Genomic DNA, 26,828 nt, shown 5'->3' on the forward strand with positions numbered 1-26,828 from the left:
CAGAGTTGATACAAAACAGAAAGATCTAGTGCTGAGCTGCAGGAGGAGGGAACCTGTTGCATTAGATGTTTTCAGAAACCTGTGAGTCTGACGGAGCAGAATTTATACGACTGAAACATGACGTTTTTGATGAAGAGGAAACATAAAACCTGAGATAAAGAGGCCGTTGACTCGTCCTCCTCTGAATAAGTCAGTTTATATCACTTATGTCGTCATATCTGTTCTTTTTACACATGTACCTTTTGGCATTATACTATATTGCATTATTGGTTATTTACCTTACCTTTAATTTCCTCAGTTGTTCATGCACTATTTTATTTTGTTTTATTGTATATCATCTCATTATCTATGTCCTCTTATACATATTATATTATAGATATAAAACACTGAATCACAGACTGTTGTTGCCTGCACAAGTTGATGTTTTATAATAGACCACAAAGGAGAACAATACTGACCTCTGTTGTTTTATATGCAGCATTACAACACAGTTTACACCTAAATATGTGCACACACACACACGAACACACTATAACTGTGTATTCTGCACACACATCTATCGACACCAAGTGCTCAAGCTGTAAAGACTGATAGCTGATGAGATTAATTTGCCTTTTTAACATCTATATACTATATAATAAGTCATGTTGCCTTCAGTTCTCAGTCAAACTTAATAAAGACACAGTTTAAAGTCAGGGACTCACTCGCTTTGATCTTCTTCTTCCATCGAGCGTTGTGTTTGGTGTTACCGTGATCTGCAGAGACAGGAGAGAAAAAATAAGAGACAGGAAAATGATTTTTTTTTTTGTCGCACGATGAAAGCACATAGACGAAATGATATCACAACAATAGCATGTTTTAACAGGTTTGATGTCGACTGTGTTCATCATTTTAGCCAGGTGAGCTTGTTAGGATCACCTGCTAATTAGCACTAAACACAAAGTACATTTGACAATTTAGATTTACAGGTTTCTGCTAATTAAATAAAGTAGAGGAGAAAACATTTGACATGATGATTATAATGATGCAAGAAGAAAAGTTGTATGTTCACAGAGATATTTCAAATCTGGATGAAAGTGGAAAAAAGAAACAGTGATGCATTTACACTGACTTGATAGATACAGTATACTAGATCTAGCTATTTTTATCTATTATCAATTATCTCCCGTATTTAAAACAAACTTTTGTCCATTACCTCTGAGTTAGTTTGATTTATTTACATTATTTTTATAATAAATTAAATCATTGAAGTTCATACCTCGAGAATTTAGAAACAATAAACTTGTGTGATCTGAGTAAACGGTGAAACTAATGAATTTAAACTTGTTTTTAAGGTCAAATGATGAGTCACTCAAGTCAAGAGTAAATCAATTATAACTGAATGCACACGTGGCTTTACAGAGAGATGATACTGATTTAGATATTTTTCATTTTCTAATATAATCAATACGATGTTTCCAGACTGAGTAGTTCAGGAAAACTCTGCTAAAACAAAACGCTGAGCTTTTACGTCGGCCACACCGACACAAACACACAGAAACCGGGTCACCAGTGAAAGTTCAGCCAGTTTGAGATTCTCCCACTGGGAATATCGTGTGTTCAAGGAATAACAGACGCTGGAAACCCATTAGTATCATCGTGAGAAACACTGAGAACAGCTTTTTCTGGAGGTTTAACAGTTTATTATGGAGGATATATGGCATATAGACCACACACGCAGTGTCGGAGCACAGAGGTTCGGAGCCACACTGACCTTTGGTGCTGCCGTGGCTTTGGCCCTTGGCCCCGGTGGCGTCCTGTGCTGTGGGTTTGACGATACAGGAAGCGTCCAGAGCGTCCACAGCCATCTCTGCATCCTCTGCAGCTCTTTTCTGACCTTTATCCAGCTGCTCTGGAGGCAAACTGGGTGCCACACCTGGAAATTAAAACAGCGGGCGGCAATTAAGTTTTACATTTACTTTATAATTTACAGTTTAAAAAAAAAAACACACTGCAAAAACTCAAAATCTTTCCAAGAATATTTGTCTTATTTCTTGTCAAAATGTCTAATTTCTAGTCAAAACTAATCTCTTTCCACTTAAAATAAGACTCATCACCTAAAAATTGACTTGTTTTAGATCAATTTCTTTGTTTCAAACAAATTTTCACTTGAAATAAGTATGCCAGCGAAAGCAAGTTTTCATGCTTGTAATAAGAAAGAAAAACTTGCCCCACTATCAGATTATTTCAAGTGAAAATATGCTTGAAAGAAGTAAAAAGTGTCTAAAACAAGCTACTTTTTAATGTGATGAGTATAATGAGATTGTTTTGACTAGAAATAAGACAAATATTCTTGGTAAGATTTTGAGTTTTTGCAGTGCAAAAACACATACGAGCACGTAGCTACTGTAATTCCATGCACACTATCTCACTGGATTACTTCAGAAAACCAAGTTAGCAGCTACTGTTACTGACGTACTCTGAAAAATAAAACAGGCAGTGTTTAAGAAATTAACCAAACAAATAAACACATTACAGAACTTGTTGGAAAATAACGAAAATCAAAGATTTCAAGATTTAAACTTAAGTTTCCACATTAACAAATTAATTTCTATTGGCAACACAACAAGCACTGACATAAAAACACACAGCACAGTACTCACAGAATAATGTACAGAAGGTGAATCCACTCGGTCACAGCAAATTATAAATGACAACATATCGTGGTACAACCTTTAAGTGCAGTGTGTTAATGTGAAGCTTTAACTATAATAGTGAACATAAAAAGTGCACACATATATATAAAAACATACAGTGTATTTACCAACCCCAGAGGAAAGGACAGAGAAGACCCACTACAGCAGGAAGCCGACAGGAGGAACTGACATTCACTTCAATTCTGTTCAGGTTGAACCATTGACACCGTGTTTGATTATAGTGAATTTTGCATAAAGCCTGTTATTTATCGATGGGTTTTTTTTTTTTTTGCATCTATATTAAATGATGATTCTGCTTCCTTTTTGCAGCATTTTAAGCCGTTTGATTGATTGACTTGAAGCTGTGTAACCCCACTGCTGTGCACCTCCCTCTACATCTGCTGCAAAAGCTAAAAGCTTGTCAGCTACAGGAGAGAAGGTGTTATTTGTTGAGTTAACAAAAGCTGTGATTGTGAAGATGATTTGTGTGGGTGATGTTAGGTCAAACTTAGCACAGAGGGTGGAGGAAAAAATAAAAAATACTAATAAAATAAAAGGGGAGATTTTGCTCTGGCAGTGGCTTTTTTTGATGGAAGTTGTTAATTTTGTTGTTAAAAGACACATTGTGAAATTCAAAAGATGAACTTGAACTGAACGCCATATGTTCAGTCACGACTACGCTTCGGGGTCTGGCTCAAGAATATTGCAAATCAGCTAATTGGCAACAAACGACGAAGCAAAATTTTTTGTATGTAATCAAACCGATTTATTTTTGAATATATTTACAAGCTTATAAATATCATAAATTAAGCAATTTTACAGGAATTGTCACTGTGGAAAACAAATAACAAGGCTGGCAAAGGCTGCGTCGAGACTTACTGTCATTATTATTACTTATGAACAACAAACTACAGAACAAACAGAGAACAGCCAACAATGTGAATCTCTGGCAGTGTGCAAATAAAAGCTGCTATCGGGGCGGGGGGAGGAGGGGGGGCTGCTGAAGTCTAGGAGGTGCATGACAGAGATCTGGAGAGGGGCTCTTGGGAGGGGAGGCGAGCTCCTTCTGCAACAGAGGGAACCACAGACAGACCACAGACACGTGGACACAGGTTACTGTCAAAGGGGCCTGAGAAGAAGGGAGGCGGCTGATGATGATAGTGATGATAGTGATGATAGTGATAGTGATGATGATGGTGCATCACAGAGAAAAAATTAAACTCAGGGGCATTCAAATGGATGTTTGGTTGAGTTAGAGGTGGTTAGGGAGGAACACAGCACGACATGAGAGTTAGCGGGGTTAGCTTAGCTCGGCGATGTGGCGGTAGCGGGCGGCAAACTAACAACACCACACAGCAAGTGATCAACCGTTATATATCACGATTCAGACGTGTGCACATTGTGATAGCTATGTTTTCTGGCTCTAAAGGTGCAGATCTGTGTGGTATCGAAGACTTCCAAATTAATTAGACCTTGAGCCGTTATATTTAATTTCTCACTGTCAGCAAATCCCATGAAAAGACAAAAAAAATAACAATTAATCAGTTTGATCTGGGTCGGCAAGACAAGGCACACCTTACTCTTCTGTGCCAAATTTAAAACAAAACTTTGCCTGACCAACAATTTGACCAAAGAAAACAAAACATAACTGCGACTTTAGTTTCATGCTAGCAGCTGTGACGCTGTATGCTAACACGCTAAAACACAGATGTAATGTCAACATCTTATTTTGGCGCAATGCTAACATTTGCTAACTAACACTAAACAAGAAATAGCCTAAGGCCACTGGGACCATCATTATTATGCTAATAAAATATTGCTAACGTCCGAGGGTTCCCTAATTTATTAATTTATTATTTATCAACAGCTGTGCCAGATGTTATATAATTAATAGCATAAGTGACAAAAAGACTAAGTGAATGTCTAGAAAAAACAAATTCATCCAAAAAAATATTTAGAAATCAAATTCTGGACCAACGTGGTGAACTGACTAATATTTAGCCGCTCTGCTAGCATGGCTAACAGCACTGAGACACAGACTAGCATGTTCTTAGTTTTTGTCTTTTCATAGAAATGTGTTTATTAAATATTTCTCTCTATTTTTGAGGAATGTGAAAACTAAATGTCGTTAGGTAAAAGTTAAAACGCTGCTAGTTTCATGCGGTGTTTCATGCTGGTTTGTGATTGGTTAGTCTTGGTTAGATGGAGGCGGGAAGGGAGTAGCGGGGGGGCGGAGCTACGAAGCCAGCGAGCGGATGCAAAAAAAAAAAGCAACACGTCAAGATCTTATGACTGAAGCCAGCCAATCGTCACCTTCCCCGCTGGCAGGAAATCAGCCAATCAGAGGGTGCAGCATTGGAAACTCGAAACAGACTGAACAAAATGAAGTGAAACAAAAAAAAAAGAAGGGAAATGAATTTGGCAGGAAAAAGAATGAGAAATGAATGAGATGTGGTGGAAAAAAGCGAAATGGAGGATGGAAAATTGGAAGTAAACACATACAGAGTGCAAAGACTTAGGAAGGAGAGAGAAAATACTGTATGCATTTAAGTTACCACAATAAGATATAATACTGTAAAGTGGGCGGGGCCACAGTGACAGCTAGGTCAGTGCTGCAGCACAGATTCTGCACAATTCAACCAAACAATCAGATGAGGAATCATTTACAAAACATAATAATTCAACAACAACAAAAAAGATCATAAAGAACAAAAAAAAAAAGAAGCAAAACTTTGGGAAACAAAAACTACAAAACAAAGTGATTTAATTTCACTGAGTCGAGAACATTCAGTCTGGAAGGATTGATCGATAAAGCTCCTCGCTGATTTTGGTTTGTACAGATTTTCATCAAAGACAAAAAAAAACAAAAAAAAAAACATTAAAGAGGCACAGATCAGTCGAAACTATATTATTTCTATTCAATTTTACAACCCAATCTAACCAAAAGGTCTTGAGTTTTGTCAACTAAACATGGTCTCTCTTAAAGAGAAGCAAAACTCAGACAATATTTTTATGTGACACCAAATAAAGAGAGAAAAAACTCAAAAGACTTGTCACAGAGTCCAAACTTTAGAAGAATATCAATGATTAAATACTAAATCACCTTTTAATACTTTTAATATTTTCATCCAGACTTAAAAAAAAAAAAAAAAAATCAATGATCAAACATAAATTCCCAGATTTCGATTCTTCCTGGTGATAGGCTATAAAATCCATAAATAATGAGCGTTGAATATATAAAGTAAAGTGTGCCACAAAATACATAATAAAGTGAAATAGTACCAAAAAAAAAAAGAAGAAAAATCTAATTTCAACTAAATCAAGTATTTGGTGAAATTATATTGAAGAAAAAAAAAAACTAAAATACTGTTTTGGCATTTCCATTGCACATCTCTGTGGTATTGAGTTAAGGTGCCGCAGGCAAAATGCAGAGTCAGTGTGACATCACAACAACACGTGTCGATCAATACGACATCTTTTTTTCTTTCTTTTAGTCGAGTCACACAACTCAGGAGGTTAAAGTTACGAGGGCCGGTTCCAGGTTACTGCAGGTTAACAGTTATTCTTATAGGTACTGTACCTTTAGGACAGAACAGGAAGTTCTCATCAAACATCAAATTGTCTGACACATATTTATTTATGATCATCTATTCTGCTTTTTATTCATATTTCTTATCGTATCATATTTTATTTTTATGCTGCTTTTACTGTATTAATAATATTTTTCATTTATCTTGATCCTGTTCAACTCTTACTGTATGTATATCACATTTTTTTGTAGATTTCCTATTACTATTCAGGAGTTTGTAACAAAAAAAAAAGTAAATCTGAATGTGAATCACAGTCACGGTGTCGGCAGCAGCCTGGAACGAGCCCTCGGTGAGTGCAACACCAGGAGAACTCCTCCACACTCAGCAAACAAACACACAGACAAACATGTACAAGGGAATCTGAGCTGATCCCCATGTGCACAAGGGCTGCAGCATTTTATTATCAATGCGTCGCCCTTCAAGTGTCTCCTCGGCACGAACCGTTACGAGCGACTTCAAAAATACACACAACATGGTCAGAGTGCCTGTGTAACTCTGTGTAACACTGTGTAACACTGTGTAACTCTGTGTAACACTAAAGGCAGAGCTCAAACTACAGGCACCGACAGCTTTAGGTAGGAATAGAGCACTGGAAAAGAGAGTAACGGGGTTTTGCGCCCCAAGTGGCAGGATATGGGTATTGCAAAAGCGCCCAGAAAACTCATTCATTCACTTCAATGTATGTGTGTGTTGCCCACTTGCTTGTAAATTGATGAAAACGGCCGTGTTTTTGTTTTTAGGTGTCTTGGTCATATCAAATCATACTTATAATATTAAATAACACACTTGCTCATTCACCAACAATGCAGAGATGTCAGTTCTTGGGCGCTTTTGCAATACCCACATTCCGCCATCAGGAGGCGCTTCCATTGAACCGATGCGTGTCGTTATTGACCCCTTGCACGTGACGTCACGTTCCACTCGCGATAGCTGCGGACGCCATGATGGACGGCAAAAGAACAGTGAACGTCAATGTAATTCAATGGGCGCGTTATAGTTTTGTGACATACCGTGGTTGTAGGGTTTCCCCTCCTTTTCCACTGAGCTGGTTCGAGTGCTGGTTCGGAGCCAGAGCCTGACTAGCACCGGTTCTTTGCTTTTCCACCGCTTAAAAACCGGTTATTGGTCCTTAAAACTGGTCCCAAGCACCAACTCCTTGCTGGGCTAGAGCTAAGAACCGGGGGCTGGCCACTGGCAGCGGGGTTACAGGAGCAACAGGACCAGTGTGAAGATATACAGACACGTTATCGATGCCATTATAAGTTAGTTTATCTACAGTGTATAGTCGATGTAAACACAGTTGAAGCTAACTAGCTGAGCTACATGCTGTGGCTAACAACAGCTAACGCTCGTATTAAACATAGCACCGTCACAACGTAGTTGGCTGCCGCCGTCGGATCGCGGCGATTACAACGAAGACTGCTTCCTGTTTTCTTTTATTTGTCAGCCGGGTTTAATCAGAGAATGATCACTAATTATACAGACGTCGGGTCAGGTCTTCAACACCCACGGGTCGGACCAGGTTTTAATGTCCAGGTCCGTTAACTGTAGTTAGCAGCAGCCAAGGGGGCAGTTGTCGGTCTGAGAAGTGAAGCTCACTTCCGCATTCAAAAAGCTGCAATCCCCTCTTCTTCCTCTGGGGGCTGGCTCCAGAAGGGAGCAACTCCAATTGAGCCCCATGTTAAAATAGCCGATTTTACAGCTTAAAAAAACATATTTACAGCCTGGTACATTTTATTTTTTTGGTCTCAATCGATAGTTTCTACCCCCGCACACACTCTGAGGGGGGTGAATTTTTTTTTAAACTCTACCGTTTTACTATTATTAGGGTTAAAGTTCTGGCCAATCAGGGCGCAGAACCGTTGAGTGACAGGTCCGGCGACCGCTGCTACGAGGCCAGTGGGCGGGCTCTCGGCCGGCCAACGGCCGCACCGCTCCAAATATGGCAAGTAGAATCCAACATGGCGCGGTTCTAACCCCCGTAGTAGCGGCACAAAACAGACTCCTCCAAACCAATGGGTGACGTCACGGACGCTACGTCCATTCTTTTTACAGTCTATGGCAGCAGCAAAGACAGCAGCAGCTGCTGTATGGGGAGTGTGGCACTGACTGACGTTAACTCCTTAGCAGTGGAAAAAGCACAGAAAACTGAGATATTCTACGGCGAATAACAAAAAAACTAACATATATTGCAACGGATGAGTAGATATTCTATTTTAAATAAGTGATAATGCTGTGAGGTTGTAGTGTGAAGTGATCGAGCCACATTGTTGGACGGGACCCATACACAGTACATTATCACTGAGCACTTTCTGCCGTCCGTCATGGTGTCGCCTCTCGCGTCACGTTCTAATTGTGACGTAGCTGCAAGGGGTCGTTACTCTCTTTTCCAGTGCTCTAGGTAGGAAATACTGACGACTTCACAAAACACAAAAAGCAAAAATGACAATTGGGAATGTAGCGAATTACAGATGTTAATACTTGGAGTGAGATTATTATTTATTATGGACCCTGATTGACCACGTTTGGGGACAGAACAAGAGGACAGATTCGTCTATCAGGTGAACCGGGCCGTCCTATCATGCGAGCCGGGCCAGCTGTGCCAGCGGTGCCGGCTGCGGCTCCCGGTAGATCTGTCCCAGCACCTCGTGCATCATGCAGAGCAGCGGGCCGCCCAGGCTCAGCAGCTCGTACAGGAACACGTAGTCCTGCGAGTAGCTCCGGACGTGGGAGCCCACGGCCGCCACAGACCCACACACACTCCCCAACAGCCGCCGAGGCAACACACACACGGCCCGGCTGGCGCGCCGCGGCCAGCTCAGGCCTCGCCTAAGCAAGGAAACGACGGTACCTGGGGGGTGGATCTGGACGCCGCCCGGCGCCGAGTAGCTCCCGCCGTCCAGCGACGAGGGTGCGACGCGGCTTTGGTCTTCCTGCGGGATTCAAGGACAGACAGGAGGAGGTTACGTACCGGTAAAAGTCCCAGTTCAGCCTAAAGTCTAAAGCTACGAAACCACTATTATATCAGTGAATCATGGAGGCCACATCCCCTTTATTTACAAGCGGTGTCAAAGGTGTCAAACTAATAACTAACTAACTAACTAACTAACATAATAGCATAATAACTAGGGCTGGGACGATATGCTTTTCTTCCGATTCGATTCTTCTACGATTTTTTGGTTAGCGATTCGATTAAAATTGCGATTCTACGATATTGCCGATTCTCTAGATTTTCAGTCTGCATTTTTAACATTTATCTGCACACAAACACTGTAGGAGCCTATAAATTAACATACTCCATTATAAAGTGAACTTAAACCCTTTTCAAAACCTGTACTCTCTGTATGTAAAAAAAAAAGGCTAACAAATGCACATTGCACAATATTTTAAAAAAATTTTAAAAAAAATTGGGGGGATTTTTGAAAAAAAAAATCGTCAAAAAAGATATCGCAATATTTATATTAATCGATTTTTTCTCCCACCCCTAATAATAACCTATAAATAACGAGAACTCTAAATGTTTCCCTTTGTTTTTGTGCAAAGAAGTACAAATATAAGATGTTTGCAGTTAATAACTATTCTATTCTATTCTATTCTAACAGTGCATGACACTTTTTTAAAACATTTTTAATTTATTGAGAAAAAAATATGTATAATTTCAACATTGGTGGGCTGGTTTTGGCCTGCGTGTTTGATGCCCCTTATGGTCAAAACACAAAGCTGCTGAAGTAGTAGCACTAATACTAATTTTATTCTTCTGCTACTTTTGATTGTGAAGTAATTTTTTACAGTTTTCAAGAGAAATACACTAAAACTACAACAAATTGAGGTGATTATGACGGTTGCGGTTTAGTTTTTGGTTGTGAACAAATACTATACTATCCAATACAACGCACATGCTATTCAGAATTGGGATACACATTTAATCATTACTTTTCTCAGTGTAGTAATGATACAGTATATTTAACATAGAAGAATACGTAAAATTTCACTGAAAACTGGTGTAATTATTGAACATCATTAAACGTATGTATCATGTCATGGGTAGGCTGTACAGTGTGGGAATAAAGGTTGAATTTAATTTATACAAACTGTCACAACATTACTATTTATTGTACTGATGGAAATTTGCTTGGACACACTTTATATCTCAGACAGTCCGGCAATTCATTTTAACATCTATCATTTCTATTCAATCAAGTTACTATACTGTGTGCACAGATTTTTTAATTTAATTTTGTGGATCTTGCTCCTCTGAAAAAAGATGCTTTTGCAAAGATGCATTTTTATTTTACTTGTTATGGCTGTTTTTGCTGCTTGTGTGTAACTGTGTGTTCCTTACCACTCTCCTCCTGAACCTGCCCAGCTGCGTGTTGGACTGGCGCTGAGCATAGTGCATCTTGCAGTAAAACTTTGCTGTAAAGGAAGAAGCCACAGAAATGATAAATACACTCATCTATCTGAGAGCCATTCATATGTTTTTTTTTTGTGTGTGGTGGTGGTGGTAGTAGTAGACGACGAATCAAACGCACCCTCCTGTGAGTCGAAGGTGTGTCCTCCCAGGCGCAGCGTGCAGTTGCAGACGTCGCAGCGGAAACACTCGCGGTGGAAGAAGAAGCCCTCGGCGCTCAGTCTCTCCATCACGTACACTCGCTTGGTGCAGAAGTGGCAGATGTCGCTGCCGCCGAGTCCGGAGGAGAAGTCCTTACGTACCACACTCTGAAGCGGAGAAGATCAGCACGAGGTTACACACAGATAAGGGTCACACGCTCTCCTGTCTAGTTTTTCTTTTCTTTTAGGGTTGTTGTGTTTTTCTGTGAGACGCCTGCAAGTTCACAAAACACGTTAGTCACATGGTTCAGCAGCGGTGAGATGCTGGTAAACTGTTAGAAGCAGCTGCATCAAGAAAAAATAATGAACTACTACAGCATTAAAACCCAGAAGTCAGAAGCTCTACCACAGCAATGATATGCTAATGTTTCTTTAAAGGTATAGTTCAACATTTTGGCAAATTGAGCCCATTGCCATAATCCCTATAGTCATAGCAGTAGGTTTGTTACCTTTATTTGTCGGTGCAAGCTGTTTTTAGAACGGCGGAGCAGAGACAGAGTTGTCTTAGAGGTAAATACAGAGACTGCTTGCCGAAAAACTGCCCCCGACGGGAACACGCATCAGCGGTTTTGCATGAATTTACCTCTAAAACAACTCTGTCTGGTAACGTTCTGTTATTATCTCATAGCGTGGTGAATGTGCAGCTCACAACTTGTCCACCAGAGCGTTTTGGAGTTGTTGGATTGTGTATTTGATGAGTTTGATGAGGGAAACCAAGAAATCCCATTAGCCTCCGTAGCGTAGCTCTGAGCAGCTCACCGCTCTGCTCCACCGCTCTAAAAATAGCTTGCACCGACAATTAAAGGTAATGAACCTACTGCTATGACTATGGCAATGGGCCAATTTGCCAAAATGTTGAACTATCCCTTTAAGCTTGTTTCATGAAATAATCTATGAACACATGCTTTGCGTAAATACAGTAAATGTAACTCTGTAAAATCAGGCTTTAGATATAACAGGACAATGAAAGAGTGAGGTTAGATCTTAAAACAGAAGTTTGACATTTTGGGAAAAAGACTTAGCTATTTATAACGAAAATTTGAGGGTTTAGTTTCCTGTTTTTTTCTTGTTGTTTTTTTTGTTGGACTTGTGTTAAATTATAAATTGTAAAAGAAATAAATATATAAAAAAGGCCTCGATCACAAAAAAAACCCACAACCTGCTGTGCAGCAACAACCTGTTGTATAATGTGCTGGAAAATCAAAATCAAACGAACGTACAACACCAAAAACAGATTAAAAGCAGGTCAAATGTGATACAGCTGATGTAGCTTCATGTCTGTGGTGCAACACACAGATGAAGAGAGTAGTTTCACAGATCAATTAAAAGCCCAGATTTATTTTTCCTTCAGCTCCAGTTGTTGCAGCAGCTTCATATTTACCAAACAGAGCTGAGATCAGAGAGGAACTCGTTTTCTCATCAAGACGGCAAATTAGTGAATTTCCCAAAACGTCAAAATGATTCATTTGAGTCAATTCCTGGAGTCTAAATGTAGAACTAATTAAACAAACACCAAATCTCAAGTCGACTCTGAAGCAAAATGTAGTAAATTAAGAAAAAAGTTCACAACAGTTCACACAAAAGCTTTTCACTTTTACTTAAATCCTCCGCCAAACGATGTCAGTGTGAGTCATTTCTCTTCACACATCAGGTTAAATAAGTTACAGTAAGTAAAACTGTGACTCGAGTTAGTCACAAATTCAATTCATGCAACTTAAAATCCACACACAGCTGCCGCACTATCGTTGTCTCCTTCAGCTACACTAAGGCTCGTTCAATAAGCGTCAATAAGAGGCCGAGCAGCAGCAGCAGCAGCTAAACGTGACTCTAAACTAAGCAATATTTTGCAGAATAGTAGCTTTCTCTAATTTCTCTAATAGAAGCTTTCTCTAATTTCTCTGTGATGTGATTTTATTTCACACCGATGCAAAATCTCTAATAGCCAAAAAAAAAAACAGAAAAAAAAAAAAAAGCAGAACCAGTTTACCCCTCGAGCCTTAGGAGCCCTCGCCGACCACGGGACTAGAGGCTGAAAAGCAGATGAAAACGCCGGCAGTGACTCATCGATCACACTAAAACGATGACACCTCTTCATAATAACATGAGCGGTGTTGAACTAAAACTGCAGGACAACATGGATAAGTTAAAAAAAGAATAAAAAAAAGAAGATAAACACACGTTAAATCTGTGTTAGTTTGTTTCTGCAGCAGCCACATGCGTCTTACCGTGGTGGTATTGGGCCTGTGGTCTGTCTCATACATGATGGCCAGTAACTGAGCTTTAGCATCTATGGCTGACGAGACCTTCCCAACCGTACGCTACAAATAACGTAAAAAAAAAAAAAAAAAACACCACAGAAAACAAAAAAAACAAAAAACAGGAAGAGGAAGTGGAAACAACAGAGGAGAGTTATGATGAGGAAGAGGGGAAGAAAAAGGCAGAAGATTCATGGCTCAGATGTTGCAGCTGAGGGTTTTTATCCGGTACCTCCTTCATGTAAGTGGGAGCGCCGGTCGGACAACTCTCAGAGCGGGAGAGAGACTTTCCACTGATTCTCCGGTCGTCGTTCTCGAGAGCACAGCTCCCGTTGCACTACACATGAACACGAGACTCATCACCATGACGATCACCATCCCCACTGCTGTCGTTAACATTCAGCATCCTGTTATCATCGTTAGGCTATTATAGTGGCATCATGCAGAAGTTTGGGCAAGTGGAAGATGAACTGATCTCCAAAAGGCAGAAAGTTGCAGATGACACATTCCCTTTACATTTTAAATATATATATATATTTCTTTCTTTCTTTCATCTTTTACAGTTTCAACCTGCATAGTTAGTACCGAATAGCCCCCCCTTAGGAAATTATCACAGCGTGTAAATAGTAAATATCTTGTCTGATACCTTGGTCAAAGTTATCCGAGAGCTCAAGTCTTTTGCAGGCTGCTGCTTCGTTTCCTTTTTTCACTCTGAAACTGTAAAAAACTAAAATAATACACTGATATTGCTTAAAAATATCACAAAAGAGTGTTTCATGGTAAACTTTATGCCTTTTGGAGATGATTTCATCTTCCATTTGTTTAACTGTTCACATTAACAGACATTTGGTCCCAAACTTTTGCATGACTGTATTTTCTCGCCGAGTTAATCCACTAATGTTGTTTGTGTGTAGAGCAACGACACGTTACACTTGAGTGTTCACGTCCACAGTAGGACGACTGAACTGTCCTACTTCACTCACATCAATCACACTCTTTTGCAATATTTTTAATCAATATCAGTGTATTATTTTTTGTTTTCTACAGTTTTAGAGTGAAAAAGGGGAAACAAAGCAGCATCCTGCAAAAGAATGAGAAACCCAGGAGACTTGAGCTCTCAGATAACTTTGACCAAGGTATCAGACAAGATATTTACTATTTACACACTGTGATAGTTTCTAAAGGGAGGGGGCTATTAGGTACTAACTATGCAGGGGGCAAAACCTTTTCCTTTTATGTCATTTTGAAAATGTAAAAGATGAAAATAAAATACATATATTGTTTAAAATGTAAAGGGATGTAGAGGTTTATGCCTTTTGGAGATCATTTCATAATTTTGACCAGGGGTGCTTAAACCTTTGCTTGATGCCACTTTCTGTTTCATTCCTAAGGCTTAAAATTGGATAATGACTGTTGTGATTAAATTAATGAGTCATTAAGACCAAGCTGTGCCACTGTTTGTTTTGTTTTTTACCTTCACATGATCATTTTCAGCTAATTGCCCGTCATTAGTTTCCTTCACCTGCTCAGTCTCGTTATTATTCAGAGAGCTCACGTGTCTCCTCTCATGTCGGTGCAGTAAAGACGACGAGCTGCTGCTGCTGCTGCGTCTGTTCTCACAGTCAGCCGAGGAGGAGGAGGAGGAGGAGGAGGAGGAGGAGGAGGAGGAGGAGGAGGAAGGAGAAGGAGAAGTAGACGTTTTGTTGGAGGAAAAGTCGACATTTAGAGATGATGTTTTCTCTGTTTTTTCAGAGTCAGTGTGAGACGAAGGAGGAGAGGAGTCTTTGTGAATCGTGGCCTTGCGTCCAGAGGTGATGAGAGGAGGAGGAGAAGGAGAAGGAGGAGGAGGAGAGGAGACAGAGGAGAAGCCGGGCTGGACAGTCGGGTCAGGGACAGGGTGGACCACAGGGTAGATGGAGGCGGAGCTCTTAGATACAGAGGCTGAAGGAGGAGGAGGAGATGGAGACGGAGGAGAGGAGGTAGATACATCGACCTACAGAAGAAGAGTTAAGACATTAAAGACCGAGTAGAAAAGAGGGATGAAACAATAGACAATAGCTCGAGCTCGTTAAATCCATGTTGTTTTATAATATATTATATTGACCCGAATATAAGTAGAAGTCTGAAAAAGACGGGCTGCTTATACTCGGGGTCTAGATATTTATACATGCAAACCAACGGGGGACGCCAAACGACTTCTTCCCAAACGTCACAGCTTTTCTTCCTCTTACTCACACACCGTTATGATGCCAATTTTAAAGGAATAGTTCAACATTTTGGCAAATTAGCCCATTGCCATAATCCCTATAGTTTTAGGAGTAGGTTTGTTACCTTTAATTGTTGGTGCAAGCTGTTTTTAGAACGGCGGAGCAGAGCCGTGAGCTGCTCAGAGCTACGTTATGGAGGCTAATGGGATTTCTTGGTTTCCCTCATCAAATACACAATCCAACTTTAAAAAGATTCAATTTGTCTTTGATTTTGTCTTAAAAAAGTATTTTTTCAAAAACAGATCTTGAAAAAGGGGAACCGTCTTATATTTGGGTCAATACGGTACTTTTACTAGTGTTTGATGTTGCAAACACACTTTTAACAGACTGTGCTCCAACAGGTGGGAAGGGTTAGTCTAGTTATCAGTGTCTCCAAACAAATATCATGACCGGGTTTCTCAAATGTTAATCAATAAATGATTAACCCAGGATTTGATTTATTGACTCTGGTTTTATCAGTCAAAGGTCAACGTCTCACGGTGCCTCGGATCAAACTCGTTGGTTGTGAAGGAGCCAAATCTTCACTGCTGCGAAATGTTTCCCTCCTGATTTAAGGAGTTCTGTTTTGGCAGAAAGATCATGCAACTCCCTTTTCTGCATCTTGCACAAGATCGTTATCACAGGTTCAGACACCACTGGGGCTCTCACAAGATAGATATAACTTTATTCATCCCGAAGGAAATTCTTCTGCCAGGATGCATTAAAGGGAAATGTGCAAGGAAAATAAATAGGATACAAAGAGGAGGTATATGATCAAATATATCCTACAATGTCTAAAACAATAGAATATACAAGTGCAAAGGGAGCAACCTAGATACAGGTTAAATACGGTGCTACATAATTTGAGTGCAATACATAATTCAAAAATGATATAATGCAAAAGGGCCGAAACATAATTTAAAAATTTAAAAATGAGGTGTGTTGTCATTTCCTGAGTTAAAAAAGTTGATGAAACTCCTTTTTTTAAAAGTTGCATCACGACTTTTGGCCGATAAGGACTGATCTCTCTAAGGCAGTTTGACTTCTTTTTACACAATAAACTTATGAGGAAAGGAAAGGAGTGAGTTCGACATCCATGCCTGGTCACTGTGCAAACTCTAGTCTCAACTATATTATTATTATTGTTATTATTATTATAATAATTCATGCATATAAAACAAGTCCATGCTGTTGAGATACACGACCTGTGACTCAGCAGCAGCAGAAGGTTTGTTGGACCCAGAGAACAAGGAGGAGAGGAGGACGGCTCTCTCCTTTATACTCTTCCTAGAAAACTCTCTAGAAGACGTCAGTTTCTGGGTTTTACTCTGCAGAGACGTCACGTGGGCGGAGCCAAGAACAGGAAAAAACAAAAAAAATAAAGTTCTTATAAGGTTAAAAAAAAATTCATAAACCTACAGATCTTGAAATTTGATGATCTTGTGGACTATAAAACTATAGTATGTATAAAGTAAATAATAATATGCTTCCAGATGGTGTCCAGAGGATGTTTCAGACCCGAACCAGTAGATATGAACTAAGAGGGACTCATGTGTATACAAAAGCAAAAGTACGAACAAATGTGAAACAAAGATGTATATCAATTACAGGAGTCAATCAATGGAATAATCTAGAATTAGAAATCAAACTGTGCAACACACTTAATAGATTCAAAAAGTTATTTAAAAATAATATTATTAATAAATATAAAACTGATAAATACCAGTGTGCTTATAAACTGCTGTATGTAGAATATGCAGGGGTTTTTTCTTTTTGTTGTTGCTCTGTAACATTTTTTTTAAATTGAGTGAACGAAAAATGTTAATTTAAGAAGGGTGGGCAAAATAAGCTGATGCTTCAGCCTACACCTTTTCGGTCAAAGTAAATTGTTTTGCTTGTTGTGTTTTTGTTCTGATTTGTTTTGTTTTGTATTTATACCTTTATATTTGTCTATTGTATTTGTTTTTATGAGACCGAAATAAACATACTAAACTAAACTAAACTAAAAAACTTGGGAGGATTAAAAATATCAAGAAGAAGCGACGTGAAATTCACCTGCTGCTGCTGCGACGTCTCAGCGGCTTCGCGGTCGAAACTCGACGGAGCAGAAACAGAGCAGAAGTGTCTGGTCGTGAAGTCGGGGGAGGTGCATTCTGGGTAGTAACGATGCTCGGTAGCGTTAGGGCTCGGGGAGCGAGGAGGACCCAGCGGGCTCCTCAAGTGTGAGGGGGACGGAGAGCGACTGGAGGAGGAGGCGCTCAGAGAGAGGTGAGAGAGGACGCTGGTCTGCTGCGTCTCCAGTAAACGGAGGTAGACCGACGGCTGCAGGAGGAGACGAGGAGCAGGAGGAGGAAACGAGGAGGAGACGAGGAGGAGATGAGGAGACGAGGAGCAGGAGGAGCAGGAGACGAGGAGGAAACAAGACAACGTTTACGGGTTTATGGTGAAAATATTAAAATTTAAAAACGCCAAAGACTCAACACTGATGAGCACGAGTACCTGCCACTTGGGGCGCGACAGGGGCGGAGGAGGAGGAGGGGTGTATTTAGGTTTAGCAAAACGAGGGTTTTCCATCTCCTCCTCCTCCTCCTCTTCGTCATCATAATCATCATCATCATCATCCTCCTCATCTGAGAGAGGAAGTGGGGAGGTGGAGGGAGACAGAGGAGGACTGGATGGGTCGTCATCAGACTGAGGAAAGGGAAGGAAAGGAAAAAGGAAAGGAAAGGAGATGAGGGAAAGAAAAGAAAAGAAATGAGGAAAGGAAATTAGGAAAGGAAATGAGGAGAGGAAAGGAAAGGAAAAGAAAGGAAAGGAAAGGAGATGAGGAGAGGAAAGGAAAGGAAAGGAAAGGAAAGGAAAGGAAAGGAGATGAGGAGAGGAAAGGAGATGAGGAGAGGAAAGGAAAGGAAAGGAAAAGAAAGGAAAGGAAAGGAGATGAGGAGAGAAAAGAATCAGGAAAGGAGAAGGAAACGAGGAAAGGAAAGGAAATTAGGAAAGGAAAGTAGATGAGGAGAGAAAAGGAAAAGAAAGGAAAGGAAATGAGGAAAGGAAAGGAGATGAGGAGAGGAAAGGATAGGAAAGGAAAGGGAAAAGGGCAGTTAAGAAGGGAAACTTTCAGCAGTGGTAAAGAAAATTGAGATTTGATTTATCAGCGAATAAAAACTAAATAAAAATGCATCAAAGTCGGCGATGACGTGAGAGCGATTTGAATATAAATAATACTCCATACCAATAAACCGAGAACACACTGAAATAACTTGATTCATCCCAAAAGATCTTTTCTGTTTTAAAACTGCTCAGTGGAAAGAGGAAAAATAATTATAGAAATGTTGCTGGTAAATGCAGCAAAAAACTTTCAGCCACTTTCTAACTCAAAGCTAAAAATCAAAATAAAGAAGCTTTTCAGACGAGCGGTGAAACGTCTTCAAGAACCCAGAGAGAAGTCCAGTTGCCTTCTTCACTTCAGACCACAAACTGAGAAACGACTCGGACATCAAAGCTAAAGATCCACAAAGAGAAACTACTTTTCTTCTCCCGACACGTTTACTTCAGCTCAGGTGAACGAACCAGAAAACCACAACAACCCTGAATGAAACATGTCCGAGTCCAGAGTCCAGAGTCCTTAACCTCCGACGTCGGACTCACTAGTGCCTCTCACCTTGCTGTGCGTCTTCGCTGTCGAGGAGTTCTCCTCAAACTTGGCGAGCAGCTGCGTTGCCATGGAGCGGACCTTGTTCTCCCGCAGCTCTCCGTCCTCGCCAGCAGGGAGCGCACTGTGACAAGACAACTGGTGCCGGGGACACAGAGACAGACCGGTGAGACGATGTTACATTACACATAGAAACATTTGTTTGATAGAAAATTGATTTTATTTTTTTCTAAAGCTCTAACTGGCCTCTCACCATCCTATATTAACTCTTTAGCATCTTTTAATGCAGTGCTGGTAACACTGGATTAGGAAAGTCCAGTTTTTCTTACTGTTGCACCTGCAACCTGGAACACTCTGCAAAACCATCTGAAACTTAACACACTTTTATCATTTGGACAATTTAAATCCATTACTGCATCTTATTTTACCTCCACCTGCTCCTGTTTTTAACTCGACTTCTCTGATTTCAATTTATCTTTGTCACTTTTACTTTTTTGGTATTTTGGATATGCTTACCGTATGTATGTTTCAAACGTTTTGTGTTTTGTCTTAGCTATATTGTAAATGAGGTTGCTCCTCGATATATTTCCGAGTTTAAATAAAGGTTAATAATAATAATTTGCATGACTCAGTTAGTGCTCAACAATGTCGTTGTCTACGTTGTCTTTGTCTATTGTTTTATTAAAACTAAACCTCATTCTTTTGTTTGCATGTATCGTGTGCCTCTGTATTGCATGTTTTTTTTTGTTATTAAACCTTTTCTTTAAAGAAAAACAGGTTGTAAATGTTGCTCATAAGTTTGTATACATGCCATTAAGTCTTATCATCCAAGAAAAAATGATACATAGTAAAAAAATAACTAGAAAAATAAAAATAGAAAAAATAAAATAGGTAAATATACAGCTGCATGGTTTTATAAAGTACTTAATTATGTAGTATAAGGGTGGCCTAAATTACGTGTTTTTCTTAATATTGATATTTTCTTTCCCATTTATTGTTCTGTATGCTTGTTAAGATCTTAATTAATCTGTTTTTAGGGCGACGGTAACATCTGTCCAGGGACGACTACACATTTCTAGCAGTGTTTACTGATGTGCACTGTCCCTGTTAAATAAACCAACATCAGCACTTCTGAATCGTCGACAGTGACACTTGTGAACGTACCTCTGTGAGGTAGTTGTTGCCCTTTCGTCGCCTCTTGTTGATAGAATCATCTTCAGCCGTCTTATCTTCCTGTGACGACAGAAACCAAAGTTAAAGAGACAATAAAAGTTTCGATCCAGGTCGTCTTCCTTGTTCAAACACACAAAGATGTAGAACTAATCATGCAATACACTGCTCAGCCGAGGAGATATCAAGAATCAGCTGTTGTTCGTGATTAGATAACACGTTTGTTACAGAGTCTTGATCTTTATATTTGTTTAATGTTATCTAATCAAGGTTTCATGGGGTGTAAAGTGCACTGAAGATGAGAGGGGAGAGGAGAATTAAAGAGTGAGACTTTATTGTACCCTGGGTATCCTCTTCCTGGCTGGAGGCAGGTTCAGGACCTTGTGGTTGGTTTTCGACTGATAATCTTCGCTGTTTTCATCTGGTTCTCTCGTACCTAGAAAACGAAACACAAACATCACAGGTTTCACATGATGGCTGTTTTTATTGCATTTTCAGAAAAAAGTGGAAAAATGGAAATGAAGCTCCCCAAAATTGGATACACAGCAGTTGGTTAGGGAAAACACAATCATGTACATGTGCAAATTACATTTTATTTAATCATGTAAGATAAGGTTTATTTAGACTGTGAGGTGGTAAACTACATAATCCACTTTCAGACTGACACAGTGGCACAGTGATGTGACGTCAGGCAGAGAGAGAGGTGATGTAGGACAGTTGTCTGCGTTCAGTCGTCCTGAAGTGGATCAAGTTACCCAGATTAACGTGTCGTTGCTCGACACACAAACAACATTAGTAGATTAATTCATTAAAACCAGATGCTATGAAATAATAACAGAACGTTACGAGACAGAGTTGTTTTAGAGGTACAGTAAATACAGAGACTGCTTGCTGAGAAACTGCCCCCGACGGAAATGTGCATCAGCGGTTTTGCATTAATTTACCTCTAAAACAACTCTGTAAAGTCTATAAAACCAATGATTGGACACTCATTACTATTTCTGTGTGCACATTTTTGTAACGAGTCATGGTTATCGTCAATAAACTCTAAACTCAATAAATGGTCCATGAAAAAATATTTTTTCCAGCGGGTATCTTACTGTAGTTACAACATAACTGAGCTAACTGGAGTAGTTTCATGTCGTGTCCGACAACGGGAGGGTTTTAATAGTTGACGTCTTGATGTTAGCTTTGCTACCGCCGTTAGCTGTCCCTGTCAGCTGCAGCCACTGATGCTTTCTAGACACTGTGATTCCCCAAAACTGAATGAATACAACACATAGCAATCATTCAATCATTCCAGATTTGTCTAAAAGCTGATATAGTGGCGTGAAAAACACGATATATATAGCCAAACTCTTGTTTGTTACTATTGTTCTCATGCTGGTTCTCTACCCGGAAGTACAACAAGGCGATTCGTTCTAGAGATTTAAAAAAAAGTGAATTGCTCTTTGGGGCCCCAGTGGTCACGGGGCCCTAAGCCGGGCCTCGTTTTCTGAAAATAGTCCATATTTGAGGTCTGGACTGCAACATCTGTACAACATTGCTATTTCAGAAGAGCAATATTAGCATTATTCCAGTAAAACTGCACACAGCGTAGATTTCACTGCAAAAAAAAAAGCTAAATATAACCAAATGGTTCACTTAAGCTCCTGTGAAGTGAAGTGAATTCCCATCAAATGGACTGTGAAAACGTTCACCGGCCGGCATTGGCGGGGGTAAATCATTTTTTCCCAGGCCTTCAGAGGTGTGGGTTTCTACGTGGTGACAGCAGCAGCAGCAGCAGCGGCGGCGGCCCAGAGGTCTGCAGGACTTTTAACAGTGGCGGCATTTATTAAAGTGAAACGTGGCTGAAGCTGAACCGGCGGTGTGACCGTAGCTGATCGAGGGCCTCCAGAGTTATGCAGAGCTTCCACAGACATATCACACATACCAGTCGTGTCTCTGGCAGCGACCGACCTGACCACGGTTGTGCAACGTGCAACTGTATCTCGCACACTGACTGGATAAAACAACCTCAGCTACTTCACACTAGCACCTATTCAAACCGTGGCTGCTTTTTAAGCTTCTTTAAACCGTCATCCAATCATCGTCTTCAACCCAAATCAAGACACACACACACACACAGGCAGCATCCTGTGATATTTTGTTAAATCCGACTTTGCCCCAGTCTGTGAAGGAAGAAGAAGGAATGAAGATCCTGTTTTCACAGCTTTTTTGGTTCGGTATAGTATTACACTTCTTTTTTTTTTTTTTTTTTTTTTTTTCTGTGTGTGTGGTTGGGATGCAACTCGTCTGCGTCCAACAGTGCAGCACTCAGTCGGCCAAGACATTTTTTACCATCTGTTTGTTCAGTTGCAGCTGGATCCACTTTTCATACGCTGCCGAAGTGACGTTGTGTACGTAATATAATAATTTCCTTTTGTCAGAGAGACGTTGAGGCGTTGTGAAGTCAGGAGGAGCAGCACCGACGCTCTGAATTCTTCTTGATCCAATGGATTTCAATTGAAACACCAGACTTTTCTTCAAGGCTGCAGTTTGCAATGGTGCTGTGTTAAATTTTTATAGATTTGGATTCAAGGATTAAATGAAATCTGAACCGGTATTTAAAGGGCCCATATTGTATAAAATGAGATTTCCGTATATTTTGTTTCTTTTATTCATCATGAAGCAGCTCTGGGTTTTATATTAACACTGCAAAAGTATCAAAGCACTCAAAGAAGTTCACTGTAGCCTGTTTTCAGAAAATGAGGCAGCAGGAAATCTGTGACTTTGTGATGTCACAACAAAATGTACTATTTGTTTGTTTTTTGTATTGTTTTAACTTTAATTACAGTACACCACCTAAGTATTGCATAATTGTTGGATGTCCAGCCATGAATGGTAATATTAGAGATTTCTCTGAAATACCAGACACTTTAATCCTGATTTGAACGGCGGTTCAGCTCATTTCAGGGCCGACTGACCGTCCTCATTTGCATTTATCGGTGTGTTTTTCCTCGCTACATCTGTTACCCGTGGCAGACCTGACCGGAAAAGCCTATAATGAGATGGTTTTTCATTCTTAAAACCACAACTATATCTCCCTGTGGATCAAAACTTGAACTAAAACCCTGTGTAAGTGTGAAATATGGGACCTCACGTGCAAAAACTGCAAAATAATTAATTCCATGAGCAGACTGTTTGGTCTGCAGCTTAGCATTCACAATATTGAGTGGCAGGAGATTAGCATTACACACACAGACCTGTTAACAAGACAAACATTGTTCATGCACTTCTACAAGTGGTGACAAATAAATAAATAAATAAATAAATAACTCCGTACAGCAGCGGGACGGACACTGACCGTTGTTGACGGGTGAGTTCCTGAACGCCTCGTGGAACTTGGAGAGGTAGAGGACCATCAGCAGCTTGTCCGGCTCGGCCTCGGCAGCCATCTCCTTCCCCGTGGTCACCGGCTGGATGCTGAACTCTCGCTCGGCCACGTCGAACGCCAGCTGGTTGTTCCCGGCCACGTCCTCCTCGTTGAGAGATTCATAATCACTGAAAATGTTTAAAAAAGAAAGTTGAGTTTATACCTCGAGTTGACAGGCAGAAGAAGAAAACTTTGAGCTAACAAACAATGTTGTGATATTTCAAAGAAATGCATCCAACATATCGATGCTAAGATGAACTATGCCATCTTTAAGATACTTCTTTTCTTTTTTAAACACAGAGCATTAGTACATGAATTAGACATACTCAGTTTACCCATTAGTACTTCACATTCAAAAGAAAAGTCACACCTCCTTTGTTAATTCAAGTACCAGAAGATTATTTTAGTGGATTATAACACAGCAAAATCGCTCTTATAACAACTATGATGACAAAAGAGAGAATGACACTATGACAGGGGGAAAAAAGAGAAAAAAGAAAGAATAAAACCACATTAAGTAAATTCAAGGGGCTTAGGATAGGTTAAAAGTTATAACTAAACTATAACTAAACTATAAATTTGTACAGTTTTTTTGCGTGGGGATTATTTATTTGTTTCAGACATTGTTTAAAGCAGAAGTGAGTGATCCGGTCGTCTTCGCTAATGTTGCGTTCCAGGCAGGCTTTTGAAATCGTAAATTACAGCTTCAAGTCACAACTTACGACTTTGTAGCGTTCCAGGCAACCCACTCGTGTTTTTCCGACCTGTTTTACCGGTGAAAGTCACTATAACGGCCACTCGTAACTTCCGACCGGTGAACTCGTACCAGATCGAACTGGTACGAGTTCACGGTCGGAAAAATACGAGTTTCCTTGAACGCACCATAACAGTCCTCGTCGCTACGTCACCACATTCACGGCGTTCCTTGGCTGCACACACAGCCCTGCATGCCGTTCTCTCTCCTCATTGGATAAAAACTGTAGGATACGATAAATGTTTTCTCTTCGGCTCAGAGCAGAGCAGAGGGACTGAGAGACCCGTGTTTCAGTCCAAACACTCTATGTAAGTGATTGCTGTCGGAAGATATAACTATTTAAGACTTATATTAACACAAATATATCACTCACTTCTGCTTTAAACAATGAGAGTTCAATTAAGAGCAAACCATGAGGGGGGGATTTAGTGTACCAACATTTGTGTATGAAACATTTCATAATTATGATGAGATTATTTACTAAAGATTCAGTTTTGTTTTGTTTATTTAATCTTTGAGGATTACTTCCATTTTAATACGTTGAAGAGACCAGAAGTCTTTGTCTTTAACTATTCTTTGAGGTAAATGTTAATGTTATCATGCAAACAAGGTGGCAGGATGTTAACATAGCAACATGATACATTACTTTGCTTAGCTCACATACAATTTAAGATGGCAAAAAGCTGATTATAACATGTTAGTTGGTATCATTTGGTAAAAGTTGGGACCATGGGAAAAAAAAATTAACCACCAAAACATCCCATCATCTCCATATGAGATCTAACGCTCTAAGTGGAATCACAGCTGGCTGCGATGACGAGGATGACGTGAGTTTGAGTCCACAAAATGAGATGATGTCACTCCAGTCGATGACTCTGACACTTATATTTGGTTTTTGTCAGTTGTGTGTGAGCAGACTGGACCAAGTGGGTCAGTGTGGAGTGTGAAGTGTATGACAGCCTGTTTCTGAATCAGATTAATCACCACCACAAAGAAACTTGGAAAGATTCTCAGGAAAAATCACATGCAAAGTGTTAAATACTAATTCAGCATAAAGATGAAATCCATTCTTCCCATTCTTCTCACAGTTAAGCTGCTCAGTTCAAAGAGAGCTGATCTGGAAAGGTGACTCTTCTCACGCTTACGTAAAGAAGAAAAAAGAAAAAAAAAGGCCTGAATAACTGTCAACAACTCCCCCACGTGTTTCACTGTGTGCGTGATCTTACATGAGGTCGGGCCTCTGGCGGTGTACGAGAGCGCAGAGCGCCAGGCCGTTCCTCCACGAGGACGTGAGGTTGGTGATGTCGACGCCTCTGTAACCATGAGTCTGTTTCTGGCACCAGGTCAGCAGCCGGCCGGGACGCACCTCGGTCTCTGCAGGAGAGAGGAACAGCGTGTCATTTAAGGTCGTGTTGTGTAGCATCGAAGGAGGAACCGTTTCCTTTTTTTCTTTTTTATGCCAGAGAGGATAAAGGGATAGTTCACCCAAAATTAAAATTTCTCATTCATTCATTATCTACTCACCCTCATGTCGACTAAGGGCTGGGAGAAGTTTCAGAGTTATCCGTGGCTTCTCTGAGTTACAGGGGGTCTCGGCGTAGCAGTGCATGTCCATATAATGGTTGCAAATGGATACCAACTGTCTTCGTAACAAAAAGACACACCAAAAAACATCCAAATACCTCTATGCTGCTCGTATGTAATGTCCATCTTGTATTGAAGCCCCGAAATGCAAAATTGTCCCGAAAAAAATTAAATAAGTCTATTCTTCAAGCTTGTTTTGTAGCGGAAGCTTCTCGGAGCTCCTCTTCTGTCGTTCGTCAAATATGGACGAACTGGGAAGAGGACAGACCCTGGTTCGTCCATATTTGACGAACCGGGAAGAGAAGCTTCCGCTACAAACAAGCTTGAAAAATAGACTTATTTAATTTTTTTCGGGACAATTTCGCATTCGGGGCTTCAATACAAGACGGACATTACATACGAGCAGCATGGAGGTATTTGGATGTTTTTTGGTGTGTCTTTTTGTTAGGAAGACAGTTGGTATCCATTTGCAACCATTATATGGACATGCACTGCTACGCCGAGACCCCCTGTAACTCAGAGAAGCCACGGATAACTCTGAAACTTCTCCCAGCCCTTAGTCGACATGAGGGTGAGTGCTGTAGATAATGAGTGAAATTTCAATTTTGGGTGAACTATCCCTTTAAGGTTATCACTAAGTGCTTTATTTTTGTCAAAGAGCGTTGGCACAATAATTCAATAAAAACACAAATGACTTGTGGGCTCACTTTGACTTCAGCCTTGTGTGATATGAAAGACTTGAACGACGTCCAAAGCCCAGAGAAAAAAAAGAGTGATCATCATCATATTCACAGACGAGAGCAGTAAGAAATTCAGGCCAGTGCCCAAACTGGCCTACTTAGAAAAGATCTGCAGCACTCGCTTTGATGTGATTTA

The 26,828-nt window shown here is 40.2% G+C and overlaps 1 protein-coding gene across 1 annotated transcript in view; it reads right to left on the bottom strand.

Annotated features, from left to right (window-relative positions):
• The window catches only part of mical2b (microtubule associated monooxygenase, calponin and LIM domain containing 2b), a 77,306-nt gene that overhangs the window by 10,652 nt on the left and 39,826 nt on the right, over positions 1-26,828 (bottom strand). The window contains exons 12-29 of the mRNA XM_083974365.1: positions 25,595-25,742; positions 23,546-23,742; positions 20,541-20,635; positions 20,194-20,262; positions 19,039-19,167; positions 17,877-18,068; positions 17,433-17,699; positions 16,583-16,705; positions 14,990-15,124; positions 14,606-14,746; positions 13,364-13,468; positions 13,102-13,194; positions 10,798-10,984; positions 10,608-10,681; positions 8,869-9,198; positions 3,699-3,741; positions 1,754-1,915; positions 705-755 (exon numbers count right to left, since the gene is read on the bottom strand). Coding sequence (XP_083830491.1) covers positions 705-755; positions 1,754-1,915; positions 3,699-3,741; positions 8,869-9,198; positions 10,608-10,681; positions 10,798-10,984; positions 13,102-13,194; positions 13,364-13,468; positions 14,606-14,746; positions 14,990-15,124; positions 16,583-16,705; positions 17,433-17,699; positions 17,877-18,068; positions 19,039-19,167; positions 20,194-20,262; positions 20,541-20,635; positions 23,546-23,742; positions 25,595-25,742 — 2,541 coding nt within the window. The remainder of the gene's footprint in view (positions 1-704; positions 756-1,753; positions 1,916-3,698; positions 3,742-8,868; positions 9,199-10,607; positions 10,682-10,797; positions 10,985-13,101; positions 13,195-13,363; positions 13,469-14,605; positions 14,747-14,989; positions 15,125-16,582; positions 16,706-17,432; positions 17,700-17,876; positions 18,069-19,038; positions 19,168-20,193; positions 20,263-20,540; positions 20,636-23,545; positions 23,743-25,594; positions 25,743-26,828) is intronic.

Source organism: Trachurus trachurus (assembly GCF_905171665.1).
Source record: "Trachurus trachurus genome assembly, chromosome: 6".
In the NCBI taxonomy this organism is placed as follows: Eukaryota; Metazoa; Chordata; class Actinopteri; order Carangiformes; family Carangidae; genus Trachurus; species Trachurus trachurus.